This window comes from Exophiala mesophila (assembly GCF_000836275.1).
Source record: "Exophiala mesophila strain CBS 40295 unplaced genomic scaffold supercont1.4, whole genome shotgun sequence".
Lineage (NCBI taxonomy): Eukaryota > Fungi > Ascomycota > Eurotiomycetes > Chaetothyriales > Herpotrichiellaceae > Exophiala > Exophiala mesophila.
This window is the reverse complement of record NW_015622507.1, coordinates 3,405,275-3,423,980: the sequence shown is the minus strand read 5'-3', so window position 1 is coordinate 3,423,980 and position 18,706 is coordinate 3,405,275. Positions and strand designations below refer to the sequence as shown.

General features: G+C 49.9%; 6 protein-coding genes across 10 annotated transcripts; 2 read left to right on the top strand and 4 right to left on the bottom strand.

Annotated features, from left to right (window-relative positions):
- The first annotated feature begins 24 nt into the window (after nucleotides 1-24).
- Nucleotides 25-3,112, top strand: PV10_06330 (translation elongation factor Tu). Of its 5 annotated transcripts, XM_016371118.1 has the most exons (4): nucleotides 25-355; nucleotides 408-461; nucleotides 527-589; nucleotides 706-3,112. In XM_016371118.1, the coding sequence occupies exon 4, from the start codon at nucleotides 1,612-1,614 to the stop codon at nucleotides 2,788-2,790; it is 1,179 nt and encodes a 392-aa protein (XP_016223411.1). In that variant the 5' UTR covers nucleotides 25-355; nucleotides 408-461; nucleotides 527-589; nucleotides 706-1,611; the 3' UTR covers nucleotides 2,791-3,112. The 5 variants fall into 5 exon arrangements, with proteins under 5 accessions (XP_016223411.1, XP_016223408.1, XP_016223410.1 ...); XM_016371115.1 differs by having other exon boundaries at nucleotides 25-461; nucleotides 1,406-3,112; XM_016371117.1 differs by having other exon boundaries at nucleotides 25-461.
- Nucleotides 3,113-5,458: 2,346 nt separating this feature from the next.
- Nucleotides 5,459-7,291, bottom strand: PV10_06329 (uncharacterized protein). The gene is made up of 4 exons (XM_016371113.1): nucleotides 7,069-7,291; nucleotides 6,544-7,022; nucleotides 6,152-6,489; nucleotides 5,459-6,097 (listed from the first exon to the last, which is right to left on the bottom strand). The coding sequence occupies exons 1-4, from the start codon at nucleotides 7,282-7,284 to the stop codon at nucleotides 5,517-5,519; spliced, it is 1,614 nt and encodes a 537-aa protein (XP_016223406.1). The 5' UTR covers nucleotides 7,285-7,291; the 3' UTR covers nucleotides 5,459-5,516.
- A 1,132-nt stretch (nucleotides 7,292-8,423) lies between these two features.
- Nucleotides 8,424-9,419, bottom strand: PV10_06328 (uncharacterized protein; the record flags this gene model as incomplete). Its single annotated transcript, XM_016371112.1, has 1 exon — nucleotides 8,424-9,419. The coding sequence occupies one exon, from the start codon at nucleotides 9,417-9,419 to the stop codon at nucleotides 8,424-8,426; it is 996 nt and encodes a 331-aa protein (XP_016223405.1).
- Nucleotides 9,420-10,229: 810 nt separating this feature from the next.
- On the bottom strand, nucleotides 10,230-14,244 carry PV10_06327 (uncharacterized protein). Its single transcript, XM_016371111.1, has 2 exons — nucleotides 14,092-14,244; nucleotides 10,230-14,037 (listed from the first exon to the last, which is right to left on the bottom strand). The coding sequence occupies exon 2, from the start codon at nucleotides 13,785-13,787 to the stop codon at nucleotides 10,446-10,448; it is 3,342 nt and encodes a 1,113-aa protein (XP_016223404.1). The 5' UTR covers nucleotides 13,788-14,037; nucleotides 14,092-14,244; the 3' UTR covers nucleotides 10,230-10,445.
- Nucleotides 14,245-14,416: 172 nt separating this feature from the next.
- On the bottom strand, nucleotides 14,417-15,470 carry PV10_06326 (uncharacterized protein). Its single transcript, XM_016371110.1, has 3 exons — nucleotides 15,328-15,470; nucleotides 15,007-15,259; nucleotides 14,417-14,948 (listed from the first exon to the last, which is right to left on the bottom strand). The coding sequence occupies exons 1-3, from the start codon at nucleotides 15,403-15,405 to the stop codon at nucleotides 14,458-14,460; spliced, it is 822 nt and encodes a 273-aa protein (XP_016223403.1). The 5' UTR covers nucleotides 15,406-15,470; the 3' UTR covers nucleotides 14,417-14,457.
- A 471-nt stretch (nucleotides 15,471-15,941) lies between these two features.
- On the top strand, nucleotides 15,942-18,506 carry PV10_06325 (uncharacterized protein). The gene has a single exon (XM_016371109.1). The coding sequence runs from the start codon at nucleotides 16,146-16,148 to the stop codon at nucleotides 18,207-18,209; it is 2,064 nt and encodes a 687-aa protein (XP_016223402.1). The 5' UTR covers nucleotides 15,942-16,145; the 3' UTR covers nucleotides 18,210-18,506.
- The last annotated feature ends 200 nt before the right edge of the window (nucleotides 18,507-18,706 follow it).

The following is an 18,706-nucleotide window of genomic DNA, read 5'->3' as shown; positions in this document are numbered from 1 at the left end:
TTTCACCATCTCACAACCACCTCTCTACAATTACCCCTCCACCAACCTGATTCTTCCTACTCTTTGCTCGTACATGATCAAGAGTATGTTTCACTACATCGCCTGGATCTCTTGAATTTCTCTTCCTTGACTTTGCAGGGACAGTGCAGACTTGGTGGCCAACGAGGCTCAAGACCCCTCCGACTGACATCACCCCGCCTTCAATATGTCAAACCGTCGGGTCAAATCCCTCGCGCTCGACGAGGACGACTACGACGACTACGACGAAGATGAAGAATACTATGACCAGGAGGCTACTGGCGACAATGAATTGTCTCCCGAAGACCAAGAACAACTGCGGCAAGGCACCGTCAAAGTTCGTCAAGCGTTGGGCCCTGGGTTCCCAGCATCTGACAAAGAGATCCAAGATGCCTTATGGAATTACTATTATGATGTCAGCAAGTCAGTTTCGTACTTGAAAAGTATGTTGCCGCACCACCGATTGTACCTTTATGAATGAACCCTTTGTTCTAATACCTGTCCACAGATCAGCACAAACCTCCCGTCAACAAGACTCCGAGCAAGCAAACATCACTTACACCATCCAAAAGTAAGTCTTCCATTTCTATTTAAATGCGTTCCTATCTGGTGATGGCCTCCTCGTCTTTGGCGTTTCATGCCAACTTGCAACGGACCATTTCGGGCATGGCATCTGATGAGCACAAGATTCCATCATTCCAGATATCTGTTCAGGACCCTTTTCCGCTGCCGACTTTTTTAAAGACTGTCCTTGGCTTCATGTACCCGAACACCGCAAGGCTGATATCATCATTGAGCCGCTTTATCCCCGGTTTGGTCTTTTGGGAGGCGCCTCTAAGCCGGGAAAGATGTCCAAACTCGCAGCCCTTGCTGCCAAACGAAGACAACAGGGAAATGATCAGTCTGCCACGTCTTCCAATGACCCAGAGTCCCCCGCGTCACAAGACTACACTACAAGCTTACAGAAGCTGAAAATCTCACAGCCGCGGTCAAAAACAGCCAGCGCCATGACGATTTCGCCAGGCGGAGACGAGGCAGATGTCAAGAACCCATCCGGTGACAGCAGCCAAACCAAATCATCGAAAGACTCTGCCGACACTATCACTCAAACCCCAATAGATATATCTGCTCTGGTCGAATCTGATGTCCGCGGGAAGCCATCGCCATTTGCAAACATCATAATTAGCCATGAGAAACATGGGCAAAATCCACCTCTATTTAGCTTCACCTCGAGCGAGATGCTCCCGTCTGGCTTTGACTTTACACAGCCGAGTCCGGATGACATCGTCACCACGGCCCAGAATGTGAAAGGTCGGAATTGAGATTTGAGTCTGCTTTTGGCCGTTGTTGGTTACAGCGGAGAAGCTAACACATATCTGTTTTGCAGCTCCGTCCTCAGCGAAGCCCAAGGGAAAAGATAAACCCAACCCCAAACCAGACGTTGCCAGTGGTGTCCAAGAGCTATCGATACAAGACCTACCCAAAGTCAAGAGCAAAAACATAGATGTCATTTCCGAGTATAACAAGGTGAAACGGAAGAATGCAGCCAACTTTGTTGTTATTGGACACGTTGATGCGGGTAAGAGCACTCTCATGGGCAGATTACTCTACGACTTGAAGGCAGTGGATCAACGTACCATGGACAAATATCAGAAAGAAGCCGATCGCATTGGAAAAGGTTCGTTTGCCTTTGCTTGGGTGCTAGATCAAGGCACAGAGGAAAGAGCACGAGGCGTGACGATTGACATCGCTACCAACAAGTTCGAGACCGAGAAAACAAGCTTCACCATCCTTGACGCTCCAGGACACAAGGACTTTGTCCCCAACATGATCGCCGGTGCCAGTCAGGCGGATTTCGCCGTCCTTGTCATCGACGCCTCCACGGGGAACTTCGAGTCTGGACTCAAAGGCCAGACCAAGGAACACGCACTACTAGTACGATCCATTGGAGTACAGAGGATCCTTGTCGCCGTCAACAAGATGGATGTTGCAGATTGGTCAGAAGAACGATTCACCGAAATTCGACAACAAGTAGCAGCGTTCCTGGGCGTGGCAGGATTCCAGCCCAAGAACGTCTCGTTCATCCCCTGCTCAGGTCTTGAAGGTGGAAATATCCTCCGACGAACCTCTGACCCAAGAGCATCCTGGTACCAAGGTCCAACGTTAGTCGAGGATTTGGACAAGTCAGAACCCACCACCTTCGCACTGGATAAACCGTTACGAATGACCATCAGCGACGTATTCCGTGGCGGTGTGCAAAACCCACTCTCAGTTTCCGGCCGTCTGGAAGCAGGCACCGTTCAAATCGGCGAACAAATTATCATCATGCCGAGTGGAGAATCTGCATCGATCCGAAGTCTAGAAGTCGACGACGAACCTTTGGAGTGGGCAGTCGCAGGTCAAAACGTCGTCCTACACCTAACGGACGTCGACCCCATCCATCTCAAGACTGGAGACGTACTGTGCGGCTTAACATCCCCAATCAAGAACATCACCGAATTCACGGCCAAGATGCTGGCTTTTGACCACCTCACCCCCATGATCATGGATGTACATAAGGGCCGACTTCACATTCCCGGTCGAATTACTCAATTGATCGGTACACTTGACAAGTCTAGTGGCGCGGTGTTGAAAAAGAAACCCAAGATCGTCCAACCAGGGAGTGTGGTTCGGCTGGTTGTAAAACTCGACCAACCCACGCCTCTCGAGGCTCCTGCGAGGATTGTCTTCCGTGCCAACGGAGAGACAATTGCTGCTGGGTTGATTGAATAAAGACATGGTCATGATGAGGTTTTGTCATCGAACAAAAGTCGATAGATAGACAGATAGATACCCAGTCATCGAAATCCAGTCCTTGTTTGGACTAGCCATGAAGAGTGAGTGATCCTTTAGGACGTCATGTTGAAATGATTGATGAATTGGATCGTTAAGGTACATCAGATGTTGGACATGGAGCGCAACCATGCCAGTTGTCTCCTTCCTCCCCTCCATGCATTTCCATACAGCATCTGAATTGAACCTACGAAATGGACATTGGCTTGGTATTCCGAACAACATTTTTGGTATCTAGACATTCTACCATCTAATTCCTGATTCACTCCTTAAACTGCGCTGTCTTGATGAGTCTCATTTTGGCGACATGGATGTGACTTGTCCACCGGCAGCATCACGCCACGAAGGGACCAAACTTGGCACACTTTGTCTCAATACTCCTAACAACTCGGACAGTAGATTGGCAACGGCTGTCGAAGCATCATCATGCGGTGTCCGTGCCAGCATATGTGATTGTTGGCTCGGTTCTTCCCGTCCTTCATCCTCCGTTCCATAGAGTAAGCTGGATTGCTGATCCTGGAGGGATGACAGGGACCATATTAGTCTTCGACATGTAATTCCGCATCGTAGTTTTCTAGCTTCAAGCCTTGCATGTTTGCAAGCACGGAACCCTGACCTGAAAAGAATTCATTGATTGCAGAGACGTAGGGACAAGACTGAAGTCCGCAAGGACCATCGGACGAGGACAAGGAGAGGCCGGGTTTCAAGAACGTCCGGCAGCTCTGAGCATTGAGCTTGCTCATAGGCCATTGTCCCAATGTGTACAGCTTATCGATGAAACTTGATACACGGGTATGATTCGAGCATACGGAACCACCGAATTCGCGTGATCCACAATTACCACATCTCTTGGTTTCGATCGGTTTGAGCATCCCGCAGCCGCGGCAGGCCTTGTTTTCAAGGCTGTCATGGTCGACTTTGGAGGCGGTCAACTTGTAGAACGTAACTTCGATGTACTTCTGAACCTGGGTTTTGGCGTCTTGACAAAGCTCAATCATGTCATCTGCAACAGGGTTTAGTTGTCATTCGAAAGCAACGGTTGATTTTCTAAAGGGCATCACCGCTGTACATACCTCTCAAACGGGGTGGCATGGGGTGGACGTCCCATGACTTCCATTCTTTGGTCGTCATGGCCGCTGCCAATTCCACGGTGATCTTCTCAAAGTCATCACGTAGCTGAAACACAAATGCCGCCCACAGGAAGATCTGGAGCTCGGTGACATTCAGTTTGGACAGTGACCAGTACTTGATCCATGCCTGCATATGGACGGCGATCGCCCTGGCGCAACCATAGAAGTTACACACGTCCGCGAACAGCTCGTACTCAATGATGCTTTCTGGCCGCTCAACTGGGAGATAATGAAGAATGCGGCAGATGAGATAGAGAATTTCCGTCTGATCTTCGTGGATTGTTTTGGTTGGGGGTTCATCCTGGTTAGGTTTTTCAACACCTTCGAGGAGGGCATCGGATTGCAGGATCTTTTGGAAAAATGGACAGGATAGCTCCAGTACCTTTGACGATACCAGAAGGCGATATTGACCAAACTCAAGTATCAGGTCTCCCTTGGGATCGAGCTTTTCCAAGACGATGCTGGCTGGTGTGACCGTGTCGAGATCAGTGGCAGTGAAGACGGGGATGGTGGTTGAGGAAGCATCGCTTGCAATCAAGTCTGGTGAAGAGGGCTCTGTCTCTTGACTAGCATCAAGTGCAATGCCGTTGTCCATGTTGAGGCTTGACATGAGATGGAAAAAATGAGTTGGTACGGTGTCGATTGGTTCTTCAAAAATTGTGAGTTTAGATATGAGAGAAAAAGTGACTTGGTGCGGTGAGGCAGAAAGTCATCTTGGCTTCCTCGATCCACGCAGTATTTACACCTAGAGGGAACGCAGATGTGTTTGTCAAATTGCGAAGATTTCAACACTTGGTTGCTTTTGGATATAGCACGGCGTCTGCATCTGGAAGCGCCATGTCAAACTCACAATCACAGAGGAACTAACCGATTAGGAGAGCAAAGCAGAATCAAGCGCAAGTGAATGCAACTATGGTCTGTTCCATCTCAAGGATATCTACCTCCTTTGCGTGTCTATATCGTGGGCAGGAACATGAGGTTGTGTGCTCGCGGTTCACAGCAGAACCTAAACGACAGACTAGACAAGGAGGAATCGACAATTCCACATACATACCTTTGTCACAATTCCCTACCTCCCTTCTGTACACCTCATATATGCGAGCTGTTGTGGTGGATCTAAGCGTTAGACAAAGTCGGATGTGAGCATCCTGGTGCTCTTCCACCTCAAAGCGGCGTTGGCATCCATAGTTGTCTGACATCACCTGGGTGAATGCACCAGGCGAACGTGAAGACTTGGTGTAACAGAAGCGAGGAAAATTGAAAGGCACAACATTGGGACAAGCCATGTGCTGTAGATACCTAGCTATAAGTGTTGTATTGTTTAAGAGACGTATACATGCCGCGTTTCAACATGAGGAAGGTGTTGCAATGGACTGGAAATGCGGACAAGGATTTTGGATGCTTCTGGGGGTGGAAGAGAATTCATCTTCGCCGGCCCCCCCCCTTCCCCCCTCCCCCCCTCCCCCCCTCCCCCCCTCCCGAATTCTTGCACAACTAGTGGCACTCGAGCCTCTCGACGATCTGGAACATTTCCGATTACTCATCGTCGTTAATGTCGACAACAGTCTTCTTCCACTTGCGGGCTTGGACACGACGGTTGAACAAAATGTCAATCTCGCGATAAGATCGGTGCTTCATCTCCGGGATCCAGATCCAAGCCATGACTGTACAGACAAACGCAGTACCAGCCCAGACGTAGCCACACTTGCCACCTAGATTCGCCTGGTCCGGGTTAAGCATGTAGCTAGCCAAAAATATACAAGGAATGTTGACCAGGTAGTAAGCCCCGCGTCCAACGCCAGTTGTCAATGGCCTGAGACGGATAGAAGACGTTTCTCCGATGATAACCCAGGATGCCGGGGCCGGTCCCAAGCAGAATAGGACAGAGACGATCAGGCCAAGAGATGCTTGTGCCTGGGTAGCTGCATCACTACTACCCACTGAAGCCGCGATACCGAGGGCAATCAAAAACGCACAATTGATGAAGGAACCCCAGACATAGATCGTGCGTCGGCCAAGGTAAGTGGTAAGGACCCAAGAGAGCATAACCATGATCCACTGGAGGGCCGAAGTAATGAGGCCGAGGGCAAACGCGGTGTTGTCGGACATGCCGGCGCCTACGCTTCCATATTAGGTCTTTCGAGAGACTGTAAAAGAGATTCCAAACTTACGCTGGAAGAAGTACACTGCTTGATTCGCTATTAAGTTGCCTGTTAGGTTTTGAGCAGCGTAAACACCACATACGATTAATGTACGGTAGCGATCGGTGCCTTTCCAGAGTTCGACAAGACTCGGCTTCTTCTCGGTTTTTTCGAGCTCGATCGTGCGACGCATCATTGCAACGGAGTCAGCGGGATTGTCAGTCGCACTTGAACGTCCAAGACGTCTGACAGACTTCTCTGCCTCTGCGAGACGGCCCTTTCGCACGAGCCACCAAGGTGACTCTGGTGCGATGAAGAGGAGAATAGCAAGAGGTGTAGGGAACATCCATTGGAGAGCAATGGGAACTCTAGTCTTGCTGTTAGCAGAGTGCTCCTCTACAGAGCTGCCGAAGCGCACAAACCTATACGAAGCGTCGCTATCCTTAGACTGGTAGTGATAGGTAATTCCACCGACAATGATCGACCCGATCGCCCAAAACATCTGTAGCATCTGTGTAGCAGGAGCTCTCAGTCTTAGCGGCACTATCTCACTGCAGTAGGCGGGTGCATTTGCGATAAAGATACCCCAGGGGACACCTTCGAGCAGCTGCGACAGTAGCAACACTCCGAGGGAGTCGCCAAAATAGAACACGAGGATGAAGCAGTTCAACGCCATGAGGCCGCCAATGGTCGCCCATCGATAACCGATCCAACTAGTAATTGGACCAGCAATCAAAACTCCGATTATAGCTCCAATGGGACCGCCACATTGGAATGCCGACTGCCAAGAGGCTTCGATAAACCACTGGTCCTGTTCGACATTATAAACACCGTAGTTCTTGGCGAATCGAGCAGTCGCTATGAAATTTCCCATTAGGAAGACACAGTATGACTCCATGATCTATTAATCGTTAGGGAAATACTCTGGACATCTGGCAGGGACTTACAATGGTGCATGACATGACGAATGCCCACCAGCTGGCGGCCGGGTAGGCCCGGACAGCCTGAAGCACCCCCATTCTGTATTCGGCATGTTCTGCCTCAATTGCACCCGTCCTATCATATTCGACCTTGAGATTAGCATTATGAACAGGGTCAACGTTGGAAGTCTGCGCCTCGATCTCCGAGCTGGTGCCCGGCTTCTCTGAAACAACGTCACCCATGTTGGCGGTATTGCTGAAGAATGGAAACGAGAAAAGAAATCAGGACGTCTGGGACGATGCTGTCCTATTATCCTCTGACGACAAACGCATGAATGTGATCATGGCTGAATTAAGCAAAAGCTTGCCCACCGGGCCTCGGAGCTTGACCACCACTGACGCAACTGGACATGGCGGCCGTGCTGCATTGGTGTATCTCCGTCCGAAACACCCAATCAGCGATGGAGCTTTTTCTACTTCAGAAGCACTGTAACGTTCTTTGTAGAGGAGAAAGAACAAGATGCAACGTTGATCATCGGTCGGTGATCCCACCTGGAGTAAGACCCCGGTATTTCCCCCCTCAATTGTCACTGCGGGGCAGCCGAGGGGCTCCACACTGCGAGGCTCCCGCCGGGTATATACCTAGCTTAGCTTGGTAATTTCCTAGTGGGTAATGGTGACCTCCGGTACTTTTCCTGAGTGGTGATCAACGAGTAACGTTGTGTGGCAGAAATGGCAGCCTTGCTATTTCGACCTGGTCGGGTGGCTTTGGCGGACATGTTTCACACCGCCCACCTCTACGACCACCACGAGCCATTTGTGACCACGTTCCAGGATTCGGCCGGTGGCTACATGTTCTCACTACTGTATCTTATCCTACAAAATTATGGAAAAGAGGGGTCATGTCGCTTAGATATAGGCAGATGAACTGTGGTAGCGTTGAAGGTAGACATAATGATGAGAATGAGGATGCCAATGGGAGTGATGTGTCTCTCTGATTCCACAAAGGACGAGGCAATGCCGACGATTTATTTGGATGCCTAGCAAGTACAAACATCCTCCTTGGCTGGAACGGCCTAACACAGAATCTTTTAGGGGGTCGAAACAGCTTAAGTAGGTAGCCCATGGTTGAATGCGAAGAGTACTCATAGCGATGCTTCTGAGTGAGTCAAAGCGACAGCGTGACTGAGCATGGGGTTCTTTGTATTGTCGTCTCAGGGTCATACTCCGTCACTACACACCATCTTTCCCTTCGACTGACGAGACTTTTGACACTGTGAATTAGAAAAGGTGGATAAATTGAAGTACTGTATGACTGTGCTATGAAACTATGAGGATGAGACAGTTGTACTCTGAAGCGGGGTAGAATGACTCCCGGGAGGTCATGGCCGTGTGCCTTTTTGGTGCAGCTGAATGACCCTGGCGATGAACCTGTTCGGCATGTCGAGGGGACAATCATTGAAAACGGCAATGACCCTGCGGCTTTGTTCGAGATAGTAAGATGAGAATTCCGCCCAGAGAGTATGGTCCGAGGGATGTTCTTTCTGTGTCGGACGTGGGAAATAAGGGTCGTTTCGCAAAAAAGCCCTCGCCGCCTGCTCGATACCGCTGTCATCCAGGCTGATGGGCTTACAGCAGTCGAAGTCGAGGATCCATAGCGAATGTGTGCCCAGAAAGCTGTGTTCGTATTGGCGACACGTCTTGTCGGTAGGCATTCGGACGCCGCCCAGGACGAATTCGACATCGTTGGCGTCGATTTTAGCTGCCCAGTGCATTATGGCGAGCATCTCTGCCATTTCTTGGGCATATAGATGTATGGGAAGCCCAAGGTCCTCTGCTTGGTTGAGGTGCAGAGGGTAATTACGTAGGGAGAAGAAAGTCGGACCTCTACGTGCTTCGTTCTGAATTTTTCGTCTGCCAAGGTATAGACGGACCAAACAATCTCGATCGGCATCGTTGCCCTTGATAATAGCTATTGACGCAGATGGACAGAATCTGTCAATAATGCGGTTCCTTATCTCTGATGATAGTGGTGGTATGCGTTCCGAACAGAGAACGTTGCAGGGAGTGTAGAGCGGTGGGAATCGACTGAGTTGAAAATCCCACCAGCTATGATCATGGCTAAAGAACATAGGCCACCGTGGTACACACACCTCAGTATTCATTATCAAGGCCATCTCGAGAACCAATTGATGCATCTTGAAGTCATTGGCGAGAGAGCGGCCAGGTCCGCCATCCTCTCTTTTCATGGCTACCGTACCATTTTCCGCGGCCCAAACAGAGCCGCAAAAGCCTTGTCCTATGCGGCGGAACCTGCCGGACGCTCTCTCTTGCTGAGCGATTCGAAAGCTTTGCGAACTGCCTTGCGTTGAAATCATTGTTGGCCGTTGGGTCGCAAGTTTCGGTGGATGATGAGATAGTAAACAATGTGAGAAAATGTCTCTGTTAAATCGATGTGTTGTATTTATGCGTTGAAGTGTTGCTTGTGGGAAGTTTACTCGGCAAGGGGAGAGATAGATGAACAACTATCGCTGGGAGAGCATGTTTCAAGAGTTAAAAAGTCACCAGGCGGTGCGAGTTATACTTCCCAAGACATCTCAGACTTCTGCGACACCTGAATCTGGTTGAATAATGTGACTGGCTTCAGTGTTTACGGAACAACTCTTTTTGGTTTTAGGTTTCGCACACTTCCTCTGCCTAGAGCCTCCCCGACTGGCTTGTGACTCATAGCACCCACGAGGTGGTAGGTATTCATTTCAAGAACCCGAAGACTGAACAGCGCTACGGAAAAACTACGGAGCCCCGATCGATCGACAAAGATCGTCGACATCATCATGCCTGGCCACATGGTGTTTTGGAGTCTTGATTGATTTTGAGTTACAGAATGTACGGAGTATGAAAGGGGTACGGAGGCACACTGCGGCTCGGGTTGCTATCCAGTCCAGGCATAGCAAGCCGTATTTCATTGTGGTGGAAGCCATTGTGCGTGCCGACCGATCGGACGAAGATGAACCGGTCAAAGATGAAAACAACTTAAAAGCAATATAGGATTTGATGTGCAGTAGGGGTATCAAAAAGAAGTCAAAAAGTGTCAAAAGTCTTGTCGTCGACGTATGGGATGGACGCCATCGAAGCGTACCGGATGGCAAACCGAGTTTCGTTTAACCTCACTTGATGCATCATGCAGGCAGAATATATAAATAGTTTAATTCCCCATCTCATATAATGTACTAGTGAATGCTTCATAAAAAAAAGGCAAACTTCTACTTGCACGCTTGCGCTTGCGGTCAGAAATCAAAACCCACATGATGGGATGCATCCGCGGCTGCTGGGACTTCACCAACAAGACCGCTTCCAAATCATTTCCTTCATTTGACAAAGACTTGTTGGGATTGTTAATTTCGCTATCTCGCTTGTGATCGTTGGTAGAAGACAATATATGCCTCCGAGTTCTGTAGTCGGTCTCTCGTGCTCAGCTTGGTGGGATCGAAATCCACATGTCGTTCATCATCAAACTTGCGCCAACAGCCTCGTCCTTGGTCCTTGACAAGACTGGTATAATGTCCTCCGTCGCCACTGTTTCCTATATGTCTCAAGACTCCGTAGGCATCGTAGCTATAAGGGGCTGTGGTTGCCAAATCCAACTTGCCATCCTGATTAGGAATCGGTGGGGGTCGTGGAATGACAAAGTCGTCCATGGTCAGACCGTAAAGGGGGAACTCAATTTGAGTATGGATTTTCTTGGCCTTCTCGTGCTTGGATGCTGCAAAGCGTTTGAAGTGGATGACGAGGAATTGTGGTAGGCGTGTGAGGATGATCTGCTTGGTAGCTTCTCGTTCACACTTGCAGTATGGACACCTCCATAGCTCTGACAGCTTCTCTTCTCGACAATACGAGTTCAAGCAGTCGTAAATGTGGCCGGTGCCTGTTCTTGGTATTTCGATACTGATACTGTAGAATGCCTCATAGGTCGTTGACGTTCGTTTGCAGGTCAGACACCTCAGTCTCGACGCATGCTGTCCTGCGAACAATGACGACATATAGCTGTAGTCTCGATGCTCATATCGCTTCCATTCGATAGGGCTGGCTCGTGCAATGTCCATTCGTTCCCTTTGCATTTCCTCGGCCGTGGTCAGCGGCCGAAGAGGGGTATTTTCCCAATGAACATTCAGATCTTCATGGAGACAGTCCACAAGGAAATCGAAGAATTCTTTGGCATCTTGCTGTCGGTCTATGGCCCACTCGCGATTCATCCGCCCGCAGAAATTGCGGAATGTAGAAGGCTTGATTACATCAACATCATCGTTCCATACCGACTGAACCACATTTGCATAGATCTTGGGCATGATGCCGTTACTCCCCTTCCAATTCTGCTGTACGTACCCTTCATATGCTCGGTCAAAAAAGAACTGAGACAATGGAGTCGTGGCAGAAAGACACTGCAGGGTTGAATTCATGTAACATGTCACCCCAAAATTGGTCAATCCCGTGCGAGGCAGCTTCTTGCTACGCAAAAACGTAGCGGACGAGTAAAGTGGAGGTCGGGAAGCCGAGGTAACACGGGCGAGAGCTGGCTGAGGAGCGTTGATATCTGATTGTCCGGAATAACTTGGTCGAGGAATGGCAGGCGGGGGTCGTGCAGGGACTGGTGGAAAGGCAGGAGCAGCTGAAGGTAGATATGCTGCTGGATGGGATGGAAGTGGTCTTCGTGCAGGCATTGTCATGGATTGCTGCTGGTGGATAGATGGGAAACGGCGCAGAAAGGTCTCGTAGTCCTGTACAAATGGCGATGGCGGAGGAGGCTCTTCATCTGCCGCTTGAGACTCCTCGTCGCTCCCTGTTTCATGCTTGCCTGTGGGGGCAACTTCTTCTTGCATGGCCTTTTTCCGCCACGCCTCTTGTTCACTCTCGTCTAGGAACTTATGGTCTCGAAGTCGTCTATTCCGGACGTCATATCGTGTATTGGCGCTGACCAGCCTTTGTCGAGCAACCGGCCGACCTGGTCCCAAGGCTCGTCGTTGCTGGGTGGTACCTAACATAGCTGCAGTTCTGGATCGTGCAAGCGACTGAGCGCCCATGTAATCGGCCCAGGCATCGATTCCACCTGACAACAGGGCAGGGGGGCGGCCATCTTTCAGTGGCTTTGTGTCATTGAATTCGTACAGGGTATCGTAAAGAGCTCGCAAGGCAGGTGCTTTCGTCATGGTCGGCGGGCCTTTCAGGTATGACACATCAGTGGTATCTTGATCGTAATAAATGATGATGTCGAACTCGTTTCGTCGAGAGAACAGAGCCTGCTCTGTATCAGGAGCCAAAACCAATCTTTCCTCCAGCTCTTCAGCGGAGACACCCTCTTTGAGCGAGATGGGCTCGATACATATCACAGAACTGGACATGATATGACCATCGTCGAACATGAGACGCTCTCTAACATCGACGAGCAATACATTATATCGTTTCATGTAATCGTGCAGAGTTGGAGCGTCAACTGATGTCCGGTGGGGAATTTCGCTGGAACTGCTCTTTGTGACGATGGCTGAGTTGACGCCGTTGGGGGTGGTAGGTCGATAAGGGGATAGAATATCGTCACGGGTTTTCTGAAGATGGATTGATGTTGTGGATGAAGTTGCTGACTGATTGTAATATGTATTTTTCCTCTCGGTAGGAGGTCGACCGCCTTCTGCGGAGAGTCTGGTACTGTTTGTATGAAATGCTCCCGCGGTCGTGCTTATCGGACTGTATGTAGGACTTGGAGGTTTGGGCATAGCCATTGAAGTGGCGAGGGGTACTTTTGGTGGAACTGATGGGCCTTCTGGCGTCGTAGGCATGTCTCGTGGCCCATTAACTCGTTGACTCGGGGGGCTGCTGTACAGATTACGCGATTGAGGGTGGTATGATTGAGGCCTTGGATTAGTAGTCGTGCTTGATTGGAAATCACTGGGGTCTGGCATTGACAAAGATCCTGCATGGTCATGACCGTGTCCAGAAGATCTAAGTCGTGCAAAACGCTGGCTCAAGTCACTAGTGGCATCGCCAATGGGTCGGCCTTGCAGTGATTCTGGCTTGGGTTTGCTCGAGGGGCGCGCACGTTCGATTCTCAGCGCCGGAGGCAAGTCGGATGAAGTCCGCGACAATGGATTTTGATCAGCATGAGGGGCAGTGGGAGGAGGCTGCCCATTTTTCGTTGCAGCGGAAACATCGGGAACACCAAAGGAGGAAGCGTAGACAGGCTTCCTCTGAAGTGGTTGTTGGCCTTGCGGTTGTGTTCCGTGAAGGACATTGTTGGACTCGATAGCGGCCTTGACTTGAAGCATCTGCGCATCCAGGTCGTTCAACTGGTGTCTAGCAACCCTATACTTTTGGGCCCAGTTCCTGTTATTGTCTGACATGAAACCATAGTCTCGGTGTTTCGGAATGTAGTTGACGGCAATCTCATAAGCGCGCAGGTAATTCTTGTAGGCAAGATCAGGGCGTCGAAAGTCGGCGGAAGTTCTGGCAGTTACGATGCAGTTCTCTACCTCAGATAGGTACTTAATTAGCGAATCATCGGAGGATGATCTTGTGGTCGCATCTCGAACGATGTCTTTGATGTGTGGATACACTCTTTCTGAGGAGCTAGAGCCTGGTGTGGAGGAGGGCGAAGGAGTGATGCCATTCCCTCTGGGGTCAGCCCATCCTCCTCGACTGGTGGTGGTTGTGGTGGTAGAATGGCCAGGGAAGGAGGAAGAAGTGTCATATGCCGCCATGGCAATAGAAAGACCTGATTACCGAAATGTCATGGCGTACACGACTCCGACAAAGAGTCTGCTGGTGGTCCAGGCAGTTTCGACGAGACTTCCTTGCGTGGCGTGGGAGGTTTGGCGCTTGAGCGTCTTCCGGGGGAGTTTGGCCACCAAATGATGTATTGGTAAAGTCCAAAGACTGTCCGGGCGGCTAAATGGAGCCAACAGAGAACAAACGTACAAGGTCGAAGTTGGTTTCGAGGGTAGGGTGTGACTGTACGAGTAATGAGTTGGGGGTTTGAATGTGAATTAGAGGTACAGAACTGACATCAGATGTAAGGTCTGTCTGGACTGCGGCTAAAAGTAACTCAATACGAATCCCAGACAAGGATGATATACCACAGGCTGACGACAGCGGTGAGGGTCGTAGGAGAGAGCAATGTTACCTAGGTAGGGAGGACTCGATGGTGGCGCCATGCATGCTCAGCAGAGGAACCCCCGTTAAGAACGACTTGGGAAGATCCGCAGGCCGCAATCCGCAGTCCGCAGTTCCACAGTCGGTCCTGTGGGCATCCCGCATTTGTGTCTATGGGGAATTGGTCTACCGTATATCGCTACGGTCAAGTGCCAGACCTATCCTGCAACTAATTCCTCAAGAAATTATTTCCAAACCACCTCCCTCGTTTTATTATATTCAGACTCTCTGTATAGCTTTCAAGGCTTGATTGTTCTGGCGAGTAGCATTGACGAGCAGCCCTACATCCTGCCCTCCAACCACCCACCTAGCACCAAGGTCATTCACAACTTTATCCATCAAGTCTGGTCGATGGTACAGACCGGCTATTGCAAAGATCTTCTGGTGCCTTCTAGCTGCTTCAGCCACCTTTACTAGAGACTGCATGAACTTGGGATGGTCAAAGTCACCCGTAATGCCAATCTCTGTGGCAAGATCATTGGAGCCAACTAGAAGGACGTCACAACCGGGCAAAGCTGCAATGTCATCAACCGCCTCCAAAGCATCAACCGTTTCAATCATCAGGAAGACGGTTGAGCCCGACTCATTCAGTTGAGGGGCAGTCACCGTAGCAGACAGGGGCATATAATTGAATTGAGGTAAGCCCGCGGTCAGGGACCGTTTGCCGATTGGTGGATATTTTGACGTTTGTATCACCTGTTTCGCGTCCTCTTCAGAGATGTCAACCTCTGCATCTGCAGTTAAAAGAGATGCTGGTGATGAACGTACCAACCCCATGGATGTGGGGGATAATTACGCCCATTGCTCCAGCGTCAAGTACTCTCTGGATGAACCCACTTCCACACTGGTGAGGAACCCTCACGAAAGGGGTAACTCCTGCAGACAATCCGGTGATGCAGAGTTGACCGGCATCCTTCAAGGTGAGAGTAGTATGCTCCAGGTCAATGAACAGAGAATCATAGCCTGCGCTTTTGGCTATATGGACAATCTCTCCTGTGGGGATAATTTTGATACCGAAAGCCTAAGAACTCCAACCATTAGTGACTCCAATGTGGAAGAGTAGTATCCTCGAGTTTCAGGTAGACAGACTGTGCAGATGCGGCCCTCTTTGACCCTGGTCAAGAGGTTATTGGGATGGATTTTGGACGCATTTGGATTAGTAGTCATGTTGTTAGAATATCATTACTTAAGAAGGAAGAAGACTAGAACTCGGCTTGAAGCGTTCATTCAAGTGCGGACAGTTGAGTATTATATCCATGCTACCTAGGTACCTAGCTATTTGTGATTTGGAGAAATAGAGTTATGCAACGCTGCTCTCTCGTAACGAGTGACATTCAAAGTGATGGAGTAACCCAAGAAGAGGCTTACATGAGTCTAGGGGGTAATTCGGGGAAGTAGTTACCTAGGTAGCTATTGACACGGGTAAAACGATACCTAGTAGGTGGGACTATAGGTACCTAAGGTCTGATATGAGTATGATATAGGCTACTCGTGACTGGTGCGGTGCCTAGCACGTAGCGTCTCTCAGTTGCGCCGTATCACTAACATGTTGTCATACGGTGAAACATGAGTGGCAAGGCTGACTAAGTTCCGTGGTTCCTAGGCATATGCTGCGTGCTATGATATCAATGTTTCAGGCAACGGACCAACTTACTACGCCAGCCCCCAGTGAGGCGCATCTTGCATACAATCAAACATCGAACCTACATTCAACTCTCCCACATCATCACCCATCGTCTTGATCTTGTTGACAAGCATTAATTCATTCTCACAGAGACCTCGATGAACACTTTGATCAGCTCCTGATTGTGCATCCCTTTCTGTCGCCCTCTGAAGGAAGCGTCAGATCCATCGTCCCCTCACCATCCACCCGTGGTTTCACGATCCTAGCCGTTGCCTTCTTCAACATGGCGGGCTGGTTTACCTCCGGCACCACTGCTCTCGACGAGCAGATCGAAAAGGCAACATCCTCCAGTCTCGAGGATATTGCCACCTCTCTCGAAATCTCCGATCTCATCCGTTCCAAAACAGTGCAGCCTAAAGATGCCATGAGATCTCTGAAGAAGCGGATAGGCAACAAGAATCCCAATGTCCAGCTGTCCGCTCTCAAACTCACTGATACTTGTGTCAAGAACGGCGGTTCACACTTCTTGACTGAGATCGCCTCTCGCGAATTCCTTGACAATCTCGTCTCTCTCCTCAAAGCCTACGGCACCGCTGCAGTCAACGAAGACGTCAAACAGAAGATCCTCGATCTGATTCAGACCTGGGCCAGTGCCACCCAAGGTCGATACGACTTGTCTTATATCAACGAAGTCTACAAAAATCTGCAGAAAGAAGGATTCCAATTCCCCCCAAAGGTTGAGTTATCTACAAGCATGCTCGACAGCAGTGCCCCGCCAGAATGGACGGACTCTGATGTTTGTATGCGGTGTAGGACCGCCTTCACCTTTACAAATCGAAAACATCACTGCAGGAATTGTGGCAACGTCTTCGATCAACAATGTTCTTCCAAATCCATTCCCCTTCCTCATCTAGGAATCATGCAGCCCGTCCGCGTCGATGACGGATGTTACGACAAGTTGAACAAAAAAGCTGGCAGTGGGGGTACAGACCGTCGTGTCTCGTTCGCATCAAAGCCGTCCACAATGCAGCCTCGCAGTGCCCGCATCGAGAGTAGCAGTTTTGATCAAGACCTGAAAAAGGCACTCGAGATGAGTCTAGAAGAGGCCAAGGGATCTTCAGGCTCAGGTTATGTTCCCCAGTCCCAACCGAAGAAGGATCCAGTCAAGACAAACGGCATCTCAAATGAAGAGGAGGATGACCCCGATTTGAAGGCTGCCATAGCCCTCTCTTTGAAGGAAGCTGAGGAACAGGCTAAAAAACATGCGGCGTCTATGAAGAAATCAGCTACCGATGGCTCTGCTTCCACCCAACCATTTGTCATGCCCAAGAATGATTATGAGCTGTCGATTGTGGAAGCTGAAAACATCAACTTGTTCTCCACCTTGGTCGATCGATTGCAGCACCAACCTCCTGGGACAATCCTCCGTGAGCCGCAGATTCAAGAGCTCTATGAGAGCATCGGCAAGTTGAGACCCAAATTGGCGAGAACTCTCGGCGAGACCATGTCCAAAAATGACGCCCTACTGGACTTGCATGCAAAGCTGTCAACCGTCGTCCGTTATTATGATCGCATGCTGGAAGAACGTCTCAACAACACCTACAACCAGAGGAATCCAGCTTATGCTGGCTACGGTCTTCCATCGCCTTCAATGCATCAACCCCAGGGCATGTATCCTTCGCTTGCTGGTGGTCCGCCCGCATCCTTGAGCCAGGCTCCTGCTGGTGCAGAGAACTATTACTTTAATACGGCGCCTGTCGAGTCCTACCCTCCTCCACCACAACAAACCTCCTATCCCCCTCCGCAACGATCATATTCATATTCGAGCCAGAAGCAGGATGCCCCAGCCTCACCCTATCAACAATTTGCTCAACCGCCTAGTCAACAGGCAGGTCAATATAATCAGCCAGCAGAACCCTCACCTCAGCAATATCATCAAGCTCCGCCTCAACAGGCCGCATATCCACCTCAGCCATCTCAACAACCATCGGTTTATCCGGCTATCCAGCCTCCTGACCCGCAACAAACGCCAACGCCATATAATCAGCAACGGCAGGAATCTGCACCAAACCAAACCCCTTATGAGACTCAGCAACAGCCTCCACACTCTCAACCATATCAACAACATCCCCAACAAAGTACATACTCGCAGCCACCACAATCACAATACGCATCGCAGCCACCACAGTCACAGCAGCCACCACCACAACAATACTCCTACCCAACTTACACTCAAGACGCATTCCCCCCGGCCCCGCAACATGCCCCGGCCTACAACCAGTCATATCAGCAACCGGCACAGCAGCCAAAACCCATCGCAGTGGAGGAGAGTCTGATAGAGCTGTAGAATCTGCGGACTTGTTTGTGAGCATCATGAGCAGAGGGATCACTGCAGAAAATCCCAAGTACAACCTTGTGCGTTTACTTCGATTGCCACGGCCAGAAATCGAGGCAATGTTTCATTGTAGGAATTGAGCACGGAGCAAGCGCACTCAGGAATGGCGAACAGGGGAGTTTGGTCATCAGAGGAGTGACAAACCATTCCAAACAAGGAGAGACCAATTATACCAGACCGACCCAAGGAAATGTGAGATACCAACGCGCGTTAAGAATCTATTCATTGTTTCACTCAGATATCTGACACTTGGACCATACCTTATCTTTCAACGACACGAGTAGCATGTTCGATATCCATATGCGACGATGACACGCTACCCCTTTCACGCAATACGATAAACTGCAAGAGGAGACTTCCTGCCCCACCGTTTGTTTTGACCATACTTCACCGTAGATGCCAAGCCTAGGAGGGGCATCCTCCTTTTGTTTTGGTATTGCCCGCAGTCC